Source organism: Antechinus flavipes, chromosome 4 (assembly GCF_016432865.1).
Source record: "Antechinus flavipes isolate AdamAnt ecotype Samford, QLD, Australia chromosome 4, AdamAnt_v2, whole genome shotgun sequence".
In the NCBI taxonomy this organism is placed as follows: Eukaryota; Metazoa; Chordata; class Mammalia; order Dasyuromorphia; family Dasyuridae; genus Antechinus; species Antechinus flavipes.
The window spans coordinates 128466534-128479238 of record NC_067401.1 but is presented as its reverse complement, the minus strand read 5'-3'; the positions used below and the strand labels follow the sequence as shown (position 1 = coordinate 128479238).

Genomic DNA, 12705 nt, shown 5'->3' with positions numbered 1-12705 from the left:
TGGAGGGTTATGTATGAGAAGCAACAGGAAGGCAGGGAGTCCAGGGAGAGTAATTAAGTATAAGAAGACTAAAGAGATTAGAAGAGCCTAGGACTTTATGTGGCAGCCAGAAGATTTTATTCCTGGATTTGTTCCTGGAGATAAAAAGGCTTTATTGAAGTTTATCACATAGAAGGCAACTTGGTGAGACCTGTGCATTCTTCTGTAACTTAATCTTAGAGTATTTCTTGTGCCACTGAGAAGTTAAACAATATGTTCATCATCATAAAAAAGGCATATGTGTCAGTTCATAAACCCTGTAGAATCATTGGATCATAAATTTACAGATGAGAAAAATGGGGTTTAAAGACAATAAACAATTTGTCTAAAGTCACAAGGTTAGAATGTCACAAGCAATATTTGAACCCAAGTCCTCTGGCTGCATAGTGAGGCCTCCCTCCACTGTACAAGCTTCTTTCCTGATCCTCAAGACTGGCTTTTTGTCAGCCATGATATATTCCCTTTCACAAAAGCTGATTCATAATCAATATTGTTTGAATTTATTCTTGTTATACTTTAGGATGGTATCCATGAAGACTCTAGTGACTCAGAAGTGGAGAGTGAAGCAAGAAGTAATATTCCTTCCAAAAAGAAGCCAGCTTGGGTAGATACTGAAGATGAAGATGAAGAAGAGTAAGTTGAAACTTATTCATTTCTGGAAACTGAAATTCCTTTGTATATTAAATGAATAAATTGGTTTTTGAAATGCTAATTTTCTGTGGGGTAAAATAGATCTTTTATAAACAGTGTAATTTTAAATATACTTATCAGATATTTCAGAAAAGTCTTTTTGTCATTTAATCCGTGAGAGCAAATATGTGGAATCCAGGACTTTAAACAGTATTATGTTTCAAAAATCAAAGACAACAAATATGTGGAGGATATTTTCAGATAATGCTATTCTGTTTCTATAGAATTGACATGACTCATCGGTTTCGGAAAAATATGATAAAAAATGCAGGGGAAAAGAAACTCTCCAAAGACAAACTCCAAAGGAGACTGAAAGAGGAGTAAGTATTTTTTGGTGTTTTACTTATAGCCAGTAATATGTTTTGAAATTGTTAGTTTTTTGTTGGTAAATTTCAGTGGCTGAAGTAGACTTATTTGAATGGTATGTTTTCCTGTTAGAAATTATATGTTCTGTAGACCATCAGTAGTAATTCAAAGTGTGTTCGAAGTTGTACAACTTGAATTTGAATGCCAACTGACAAAATGACTTTGGACAAGTCAGTTAATACCACTGAACTTAACTCATTTTTTCTGACTTGGTAAATGGAAACAATAATACCTACAACATTTACCCTAATGTTGCAAGGAAAATGTTTTGCAAATCTTAGAGCACCTGGGTAACTGAATTGTTGCTCTCAGAGGGGTCTGTATTATGAGTCACAAAATGACTTATTGGTGGTAAAGATTTTTTTTCTCTTGGCCACTGATCCCCAAGAATAATCAAAGGGCATAAAATGCCCTTTTTATTTAGAAAGAAATATTATAAACACATATAACTTATTTTTAACATTTAAAAACAGGTAAATGACAATGAGAAGGGAATGTCCTGAATTTTGACCATCTGCAGGATCTAAAAGTACATGTTAGTATATTTTAAACGCTTTAAAGATTGTGAATGAATTAGTTGAGGGAAATGGCAAGGTAGAATGCAGAATGAACTGAGAGGGTTAACTGTAAAAAAAGAATAGAGAACTAATTGAGAATCAGATATGCAGAGAAACAGGCACATAGAGAGAGAAAAAACTTTGAGGAAGCAATATCATAAATAATTGACTTTTTAGATGATTGCTGTTTTACATTTTCACAAATGTAGGAATAAATAAAGTACGATTTCTTGGTACTTATCCTCTATGAACCAGTGAAGTTTCCCTCTCTAGGATCATAAAGGAAATGTTCTCCACTTGTTCGATAGTTTAGAAAGTGGCTCAAGTTGAATATTTCATTGAAGAATGATTAGTCAAATTAAATTCCATTTATTCTTTCATTGTGAGGAATGATGGTTTTTTGAATTAACATTCTATTTTTTGATTACTATTTCCAAAACAGGAAAAGATAGGTTGAGCTTAGGTTTTCATGAAAGATCTGTGAAATTCTTCATTATAGTTAATTAGGATACCTTGAGACAGAAACTCTTCACCCTTTTTTGTGTCTCAAGTCTCTTGGACAATTTGGTAAAGTCTGTGGACTTGTTAGAGGAATGTTTTTAAATATATAAAATAATATACACAGGACTGCAAAGAGAAGTATTTATATGGAAATACAGTTATCAAATTATTAGACAAAACTGCAAGTTGTCTTACAATGTTTAGATTTGAAAATAGAAGTTGGAACAAAACCTTGTTGGATTAATTTTGTAAGTGGCAGATTTTTTTCATAGTGTTTTATATGTAGTCCATCAATATCCAAAGACTTCTCTGTTCTTCACATTCCTTTCAGCTTTACAGTTGATACAACAATGTACAGTATTTGTTAATTCCTATAGTCTTGGATGTTTTGACCTGAACTAATAGAGAAAAAACTAGTGTGTTATTAACTAGTAAAGAACTAATAAGAGGTATATTTCAGAGAGTTCAAGTTTTTTTTTTTTTTTTTTCCCATTAGGATGAGGAATGAGTAGGCCCCAGAGGTTTCATGTTTTGGTCGAATAGGATAAGAAAAGAAGCTAAATGTTTAGAAATAATAATGAATCTTGAAATCAGAAAATTTCACTTTAAATCCTGGCATTTCTGTTGAATACAGTGTGATCTTCGGCAAATTGCTTCATCTTCATGATTCTTTTTCCTTTACAGAAAATTAGAGGATTTGACTAGCTAGGTTCCAAGGTCACTTTCTTGCTCTAAATTAAATGATTTGTGCTGATGATATTATATAAGATAATCCATTTTTGTTGTAAATTTCATGGAGTAGTTTATATGCTATATTCTGGCAAGCCCCTGTTATGTATACTAGTAACTATTAAAAAAAAAAATCACAGTAATTACCAACAAAGGTTATCTCTTGTTATTCTGTTTAGATTTCAGCATGCAATGGGTGGAACACCTGCCTGGGCAGAAATTAACAGGAAGAAGATACATTCAGAAGGTGATTGTTGCTTCTTTTGTTCTGGATCCTGGACATCATATTTATGAAATTCAAAATTCTACTTTAATCTTAAAAAAAAAAATTGTAAAAGGTATAGTGCACTGTTGACTTGTATTGAGCATACAATCAACTAAACTTGGGTTTTTCTTTTTTGTTTTTTTTCTAATTTTAAATAAAAAGAATCTTCAAGTGGGTGTACCCTCATTTATAGTTAAACTGTATTTTTTTTTTTTAAAGCTAAGGGATAGGAGGTCCTGAAATATAATGGAGATATAGGTAATCTGGTTAGATTTATTTACTCCTTTTTTTTGGATATGATTTTCTTGAATCTTGATTCTCGATTCTCTTACTTAGAAGTGTAAGAATTCAGTGTTGTTAGCAATGTGAGTTTCAACTTAGTATCTTTTTTCTTTTTTTACTTTGAATTCACTCTTCTTCCATCTTAGTTTTTTTTTTTTTTTAAAAGGAGAGAAATGTAGAAATTTGGAGTTATTGCAGGTCAGTGTTACTTATTTGGGGAGGGGAGGAGGGAAATCATTAGTGGGATTTGCTTGATTTATTTTCCCCTCATGTTTCCTTTCCTTATTAAATTCTTTCTTATATATGACTAATATTAACAAATATGCTAATTTCCATTTAGAAAGAATAGGAAAAAGGACTGTTTTTGCTTATCTTGTTCTTTTGAACTTCTGCACACTTCTATTTATTTAAAAATGTTTCAATAGTATTTTTGCCTTTTTAAAAATATCTCTACTCCTTTCTTGCAACAACAAAAAGTCACATATTGACTGAATCTGAAAACTTGTCAAGTTTTGCACTTTTCTCTTGTCCATCATCTCCACTAAAAGGCAACACGATTCATCAGTGTTCTATATTTTTGCTCACTACATAGATCAGAGTTCTTTAACTCTTTTAAAGTTGTTTTCCTTTGCATTATTATAGAAAATTATGTAGTTTTCTTGATTCTGTTCATTTTTCTTAGGATCAGTTCATGTAATTTACTCTTTTGTCACTTTTTGTATCAGTAATATTACATTATATTTATCTTAATTTATTGAGCCATACCTAATAGTTATCCATTTTTATTTCCAATTCTTTGTTACTACAAAAAATGCTGATAAAAGTATTTTTGCTCATAAGTCCTTTTCGTTTTTACCAAGTATTGCTGGATCATAATTTAGTAACTTTTTAATGTCTAGCTCCAAACTTCTGCTCCAACTTCATATCTCCACCAACTGCAACATTGTGAGTGTTGTACCATACCTCCTTTGACAATTGTTTTTTTTCCCCTTTTTCTCATCTTTGCCATGTGTGAACTAGTATCTCAGTTAATTAGTTTGCATTTCTTTTTTCATTAGTGATTTGTATATATTTTCCTATGGTTGTTGATGAGTTTGCTTATTTTAGATGAAAGTGATGAGGATGAAGATGACCTCTTGAAAAGGACAGGAAATTTTATAACCACATCAGCTTCTTTACCACGTGGAATTCTGCAGGTAAGAGAGTAAATACTGACTTAATTTATTTTTATGTTTTCTGTATAAATCTCATATGCTACCATAAGTTCTTAGTATTCTGGGCAAGTTCTTATTACATTAGTTTAATTCTGGTTCTTGAGTAGAGATGTACAGTATCATTCCATCCTTGGGGTTGGACAGGTTTTTTCCCTATTTATTTTTATAAATATTTGTGGATTTTCTTTTGTTACATTAGGCTATGTTATTTTTAAAAGGATCTAGCTAGAAAGTATTGTCAAGCTCTAAAACTATGGGAGTTGGGAATCCTATATATTTTTCCTTGGTTCTTTGTGTCTCTTAACTAGGCAACTACTCTCTCTCTCTTTCTCTCTCTCTCTCTCTCTCTCTCTCTCTTTTTTATGTCATGAAAATGCTAGCTTTATTCCATAAATTAAAATTACACATATGAAAGCATGCGAAACATTTCCATATTAGCCATTAAAAAGTAAAAAAATAGAGAAAATATTAAAGAAATATTTTATTCATCTTTTTAATGTTGTTCTTACTTATTCCCTCCTATTTATTTATTATTACTTTTTTAAGATGCCTCACTAGTATAATTTTATTATCTATTTACACCTGTAATTCATCTAAATTTTTCTTTCTTTTTTAAAATTTTTTTTATTTTTAAACTTTTTATTGACAATACTTTTTCTCTTAATAAAAAGGGAATGGTAGAACAAAGGAGAGTGAGATTATATCAGAGCCAAGATACAGACCAAATTTTACAAATACAAAAGTTTTGGAGAATTACTAAGCTATTCCTCTCCCATTTCCTCCCAAACCCAACACATATGGACAAACTTTTTAGAAGACAGAATCAAGGCCCAGAGCAGTTATGACTTGCCTTAGATCACATAATTACTACCTGGTCGTAAAGCTAGGACTAGATTCCAAGGCTCATTTTTCAGCCTTTTGGGTCTTCGCTTATGCCATTATTTACACTCAAAAAGATATTTTGTTCCTGGAAGTACATAAAAAAACTTTTTGCCATATGATTCAATCTAGTAAACATTCTATGTTTACTATGTTGCAAAGCAGAATCAATGCTGGGGATGTACAGTTGGAAGATTAGATAGTCTTGGTTAACTAGTTATAAATTTCTTCTTGATGTAATGGTATTAAACCTGTTATATTTGTTTTATTTCCTCCTTCCCAGATGAAGAGCTGCTTGAATGCAAATGCTGAACGTCCTTCTTCTGCTAAGATATCCTCAGTGCAATTCCATCCTTGCGCTCAAGTTATTATGGTTGCTGGTTTGGATAATGCTGTATCCCTATTTCAGGCATGTATTTACTTTTATGGAGACTGAACAGTGGTAATGACATAGGAACTACATGTGTTTGTGTTTAGAAAGAGAGGTGAGGATATTGTAATAACTGGAGAAATTTTTCTGGACTTTTTTTACAGGTTGATGGAGAAACAAATCCTAAAATCCAGAGCATCTATTTAGAACAATTTCCTGTCTATAGGGCCCGTTTCAGTGCCAATGGAGAAGAAGTGCTAGCCACAAGTAATCTCAGCAAGATACTTTATGTGTATGACATGATGGGTGGAAATGTAATTCCTGTGCATCAAGTAAGGGGTAAGGTTTTCTGAGACCAGTGTTGCCATATTTATTTCTTTTGAGATTAGTGTAAATTTAGTTAAGGTCTTTGTAATCACTATTTCTCAGGCTTCCTAAAATTCCTTCCTAGGTCATTAACAAATTTTATTAGTTGTTTCAAGTATACTATTTGGTGGTCCTCTCCAAATTTGCTATATCATGTAGATGAATCCATTTGATTTTTTTTTTTTTTGACTTATTTTACTAATGAGAGGTACTATAGCATAGTGGGTGAGCCACTATAGACCTCAAGAGTCAGGAAGATTTAGAATCAAGTTATATCTCTTAACACATACTAACTTTTTGACTCAGGATAACATCTTCAAATTAATTTACAGATCTGTATTAGTGCTAGGAGTTTGCTCATGGAGTTATATATTTTGAAGAGATCACAGATCTGGACTATCAATTAGATCATATTAATGTACTGATATTTATTTTATCATCTGTTATTGGATAATATTTAAATTGTTTTCAATTCTTTGTAATTATATATTGTGGTGCCATAAAAATCTTTAAAAAATTGTTATTTTTAATATTTTTGTGACAGCAATGAAATTATTGAGTCAAAATCATTTATAATTTTTTCAATATACTGCCAATTTGTTCTCTAGAAATAGTCTATAAATTTGCCATTCCATGGGATAGCTAGGTGGTTGGGGCAGTTAGGTGGTGCAGTGGATAGAGCACCAGCCCTGAAGTCAGGAGGACCTGAGTTCAAATCTGGCCTCAGACACTTAACACTTCCTAGGTGTGTGACCCTGGGCAAGTCACTTAACCCCAATTGCCTCAGCAAAAAAAAAAAAAAAAAATTGCCATTCCAACATCTGTAAATGAGTAGTAGTCTCTTTACAACTCTACTAAGTTTTGTTGTTTTTATTTTTGCAAATTGTTTGGGTATGAAGTTAATTCATAGTTTAATAGTTGATAGTTTTTGTTTCTGGTCTAATAGATTTTTTAAATTATATTTTCTTTCTCTTTATTTAATTGTTAAGTTAAAAAAGCAGATTTTTAGGCAGCAGAGGCAGCTGGTGGAACAGAGGATAGAATAACTTAAATGAAGTTACATAAAAATTTACGTAAGTAATTGTAGTTGTTTCAATAAAACTTATTAAAATCAAAGATCATGTTGTATAAAGTAAGAAGAATAAACTGGAGACTAAGTAATGTAACCCTAAAGAGTTGGTAAGTCAGAGAACAAATATCTCTAAACATTTTTATTAACAAAAATGAGAAAGAACATTTTAGTAATATGGGAATGCAACTAAAAATACTAGAACTTGCAAATTTTAAAACCTTATATAAATACCCCCCCCCCCCCAAAATCCTGAAAATTTAGGAAATTGACAAAATTGGAAACAAAAATTGAATTACTAAATAAAAGGTACTTTTTTTCCCTGAAAAAAACAGAGAAAAATCAGATTACTAGTTTGAAAAACAAAAAAAGAATTCACAACATTAGAAACTATTTTGCCAAACTATATCATTAAAGGAAAGACAGAGGAAGGGTTATGAGCATTTATGTCACGCTTACTTTGTGTCAGGCCCCTCATCTATGAAATGCTTTTACTTGGATTATATCATTTGATCTTCAATATGGCCTTGCATGGTAGATGCCCTTAGCTGCCTTTTGCAGATGAGGAAATTGAGGTAAACAGGTTAAATGATTTGTCCAAGTTCACTAGTAAGTATCTGAGGTCAAAAGTTGAACACTGATTTTTCTGACCTTAATCCCATTATTTTATCCACTGTTCCACTGGCTGCCTCTGCTGCCTAAAACTGAAAATCTAATGAAATAATTGAACGTGTACCTATCTGAATAGAATGAGAAACAATTCAAATAACCAAATTTCACAGAATGATAAATGAATTTCCAAAGAAAAAAATTCCAGGACTGCTTGGATTTATGAGTGAATTTTCTCCAACATTCAAAAATGAATTCCAGTATTACATAAGTAGTTTGTAAAAATAGTAAAGGGATTCCTCCAAATATCTTATGTGACACAGATATGCTTTTGATATATAAAGAAAGGAGAATAAAAAGAGAAAAAAGGAAACTATTGACCAGTCTCCTTAATGAACATAAATGCAAAAGTTTTAAATAAAATATTAGCTAAGAGAGTAAAACAATATCACAAAGATTATGTGCTATGATCAGATTATACTAGGAATGCAGACTTGGTTTAATATTAGGAAAACTTGAAGATTAATTAATTAAAAAACTTAAAACAAAATGCAACACTAATTTTTGTAAGGAAAAACTGGAGGAAACAGGAAGAAATGAATCTTTTCCTCACATGATAAATAATACATATCCAAAATCAAGAGCTATCATTATATTGTGAGACAATTAGAATACTTTCCAGTAAATTAAAGGCTGAAACAAGGATGTCCATTATTGCCCCTTCTGTTTGACATATCACTAGGAGTGCTGTCTATAGTGGTGAAATAATTGTGGGATTAGTATTGTTGAGTAATTATTTTTACAAATATGGTGGTGTACCTAAAATACCCTAGGGATTTGATTGAAAATTAATGGAAACCATTCAGGACCAGAGATAAATTGCTAGGGATCTTTTGTTAGATGAGGATACTTTTTTAAATGAAAAATGTCAACAGCAGGCTGAAGCTGCCTGCACATGAAGTACATTTAGCACAAGGATCACTCCAAAGCTTGGGGCTCAAAAAGAAGTCAGTAAATTTACTACATTCTTTTTTTTTTTTTTTAAACTACTTTCATTCCAACAAATAAACCATTTGCTCAGCTTTAAATCTGCTTGTAGAGTTAGTTTCTTGGACTTTTGCCTGACTTTTGTGCTTTCTTGTTTTGTCTTTGCTCCTGATACTGCCACATTGCTGTTTTGTCTGTATTTTGGATGTGCCTTTCTCTAATCTCTGCATAGTCTTGGCAGTAGTCCTCTCTTATGCTTCTTTTTGACTCTTGACTGTAAGAAATCTTAATAGTGCAGCTTCCATCACAGCATGCTCAGTTGAGGGTTTAGCTATGGAGCCACAGCATACTAAGCATTCTCTAATGGTCTTATATTGGAATTACACTTAAGTCATGAGCTTGGTATCTTCATTATTCAATATGTTGTATTATGTAAGTTGGAAAACTATTGAAGTCTTTGAAAAGGAGTCCTATTGGAGTGATTTAGAGTTAGTCCTATTGGAGTGATTTAGCGTTATAAGGAGGGGAGAAAAGGGACTTTGGCTTATAGGCCTTAGCCACTTCCCCTTGATCAAGGGCCCTTAAGGCATGGGTCATAGCAAGTTTAGTTTGTCCAACTAAAATAGATTTGATAATTACTTAGAAGCCCTTTTTATTTTTTGGGCAGCAATTTCTAAGGCTTGAGGAGAGGCTTGGCCCTTGGACATGGGTTGTTTTCCTCAGACCTCTTCCTTAGATCTTTGTGTCATAAACTACTGAGGTTTGAGTGTTTTGAATGGAGATTGTCACTTCTCCATACTGTACCATTTTTCTGCCTCAGGATCTAAAGGGATTCCTGTGCAGCCTCCTGAAGGAGCGGCTGTGTTGGCTGCATTTTCCCTAAAGTTTAATGGTACTTACCAGCTATATCATTTTGGCTCTCTTGTTTTCACATGGCAAGATTGTGAAAGGATTGTTTCTTCCTTTGTGTTTGTTTGCTTTCCCATGTACTTAACCTTAGATGCATTTGTTTACTTCTCTTTTGCTCAGTGTCCCCAGATCTGCTTTACTTACAAGACCTCTTAGGTACCTGTCCTATTGGTATTAATCTTTAAGCTCCAGGAAGTATTTTATTAACTTTAAATGTGAATTATTACTCAAGTAGGGTAGTGGTTGGCACAGTGTGTGCCAATAGAGAAGCAGTATAATGAAAGACTTGAATGGTTTGGAGAAAGGACAGGGACACCCTGCAAGGTATATAGCTGTCTGCTTCTGTTCCTGATAGATCCTGTAAGCAGAGTAAGCTTGGGTATTGTGCAAGGACTAATCTTGTAGTGCTTTTAAAAACCGTAGGAGGCATTATTTGTAGCTCACAGAGCCTCTCTGTACACTATTGCAGCCCAGCTTTATACGGCTTGATGGCCTTTTTCAGCTGTGTTCTGTGAGCTTAGAATGACTTTGAGTGTTAATAAATGAGATTGATTGAAATGATTTATCCCTATTGAATTCATTTGTTCCTTTTTTTTCAAGGTTTAAAGGAGAAGTTTGTCAGAAACTTTGAAGTATCTCCAAATGGATCTTTTTTACTCTTAAATGGTTCTTCAGGATATTTTCATCTACTTTCAATGAAGGTGACTTGCTGCTAATTCTTTTTTTTTTTCCTCTTATATCCCAAACTGGGACTCTTAAACATTCCCAGGTTGTCCTATACATGAACCTATACATGAACTCAAATAAGGAAGCATAGACCTCTGAAGAAACCTGACTTCTTAGGGGAGGATAATCTTCAAAATAGAGAAGAGCAAAAGTGAACTTGGAAAATAGAAAGGAGGTTTTAATGTGGTCCTGAACAATTTGTTGATTCCTGTTTATCTTTTAGACTAAAGAGCTGATTGGCAGTATGAAAATAAATGGAAAGGCAGCTGCATCAGCTTTCTCATCAGATAGCACAAAAATATATGCCAGCTCTGGTAAGTTTAATGACTAATAGAATGGTATGGATGTGTTCATTAAAATCTTTGTATTTTAATAAATCAAATTTTATTTCTGTTTTCTTGAATTTTAATTTCTTGCTTTGAGTGGACAAATCGTAGAATAAAAACTAGTTTTAATCTTTAAAACTTTGTTTTTTCAACCTTTATCCTTTTTGCCAGTCAGTAGTAATGAATTCTTATGATGTGCTAATTTTTATTGAAAAATTTAAAATGCAAAAGCTTATTTACAAGAGGAGATCATATGTTGCTATAATTTATATAGTTGTATACAGGTTATATGAATAGCTGTTAAGAGGAGTTTGAATTTTAAGAAGCAGATTGTATTAGATTTTTTTTGAAAGAAATATAAAATGATTAGTTATCTTATATTGTAGCTGTCTCTCAGCATAGCTCAAAGAGAATTTATTGTCTTTCTTCCTTAACACCTTCCTGTTACTGCAGAGGGGATAATAACATCCTCCCCTCAGGCTCACAACTGAGGAATTACCAAAATTTTTTTCTGTCCCTCCTACCTCTGAAGATATTTTACCTTTGAGAGGGGGAGATAATAACTAAGGATTAGAGAAAAGAGAGAGGGGTGTGTATGTATGTGTGTGTGTGTTATAAGTATAATTTATGTTCTATTTATTTTGTTAATAAAATTCTTCTCTAATTTCTCTTCATTGATATTCTTCATTTCTTACACTGCAATAATATTCCCTTAAATTCATATGCCACATTTTGATTTATCTTACTATATTTGATGGAGTCATTCTTTGTCCACAATTTTTTTTATATCACACACACACACAAATGCCGCTGTAAATATTTTGTTGTATTTAAGAACTTTCCCTTAGTGTAAGGTTTTTTCCCTTGAATTTGTATCCAGTCTTGGTATCATTGAGTCAGCTTAGTGACTTTTTTAGTATAGAAAATAATAATTAGAACCATATCTCTAATATAATGACAGTGTAGTAGATAAAATGCCTCTCTTCCTAAACTCTTTCCCACATTTGCCATTTTTATTTTTTGTCATCTTTGCCATTCTGGTAAATTTAAGGTGAGACATTAATTCAATTTGCCATTTCTTTTTTAAAAATAATTTTAAACAATCTTTCCCGTAATTGCTGATAGTTTGTATTTCTTGGAAAACTGCTTATTCTTCTCTGATCACTTAAATGTTTTAACAAGGGTATTTCTGTGACATTGTTAGGAATGAATATTCATACTCCCTGGATTAAATATAAGTTCCTTAAGGACAAGGACTGTTTTCATTTTACTTTTTGTAACTTGCACACACATGCACTGTGTTAAGAACTTAACACTTATTGATTCTGTCTACATTGAGCTCTGTTTGAACAAGAATTCCTTTCTTTCATTAGACACCATCTTCTTGGCATCTACTAATTGAAATGTCTTTTTGACCTGAGATTTAGGCGTAACACTTAAAAGGTGTTTTTTGTTTTTTGTTTTTTTTCCTTTTAGCTAGACTATGATTTCACTGGTGTGGTAGATTGGAAACTCCTTTGTAATTTCCTATTGTACTGAGTTTCCTGGGACACCTAGAGGTTCAGGGACTTGTCTTTGAGCATACATTCTATGCAGTGGCAGGATTTGAATTTAGGTCTTCCTAATTTCAGTCTTTCCCTTACTCCTATGCTATGCTGCTTCAACAATATGAAAGTCTTGTTAAAATGAAGTGTTTTTCAAAATATTCTAATTCTAATGAGTTTTTAAAAACTGCTTTGAGAATTAGAAAGATATAGTATCCATTGAGTTCTTGTAGATTCAATCCAATAATGCCAAGTTTTTTTTTTATTTTAATTATTT

At 32.3% G+C, this 12705-nt stretch overlaps 1 protein-coding gene across 1 annotated transcript in view; it reads left to right on the top strand.

Annotated features, from left to right (window-relative positions):
- The window catches only part of UTP18 (UTP18 small subunit processome component), a 34869-nt gene that overhangs the window by 6232 nt on the left and 15932 nt on the right, over positions 1 to 12705 (top strand). The window contains exons 2-9 of the mRNA XM_051994282.1: positions 560 to 672; positions 954 to 1049; positions 3062 to 3129; positions 4537 to 4625; positions 5806 to 5931; positions 6057 to 6231; positions 10433 to 10533; positions 10782 to 10872. Coding sequence (XP_051850242.1) covers positions 560 to 672; positions 954 to 1049; positions 3062 to 3129; positions 4537 to 4625; positions 5806 to 5931; positions 6057 to 6231; positions 10433 to 10533; positions 10782 to 10872 — 859 coding nt within the window. The remainder of the gene's footprint in view (positions 1 to 559; positions 673 to 953; positions 1050 to 3061; positions 3130 to 4536; positions 4626 to 5805; positions 5932 to 6056; positions 6232 to 10432; positions 10534 to 10781; positions 10873 to 12705) is intronic.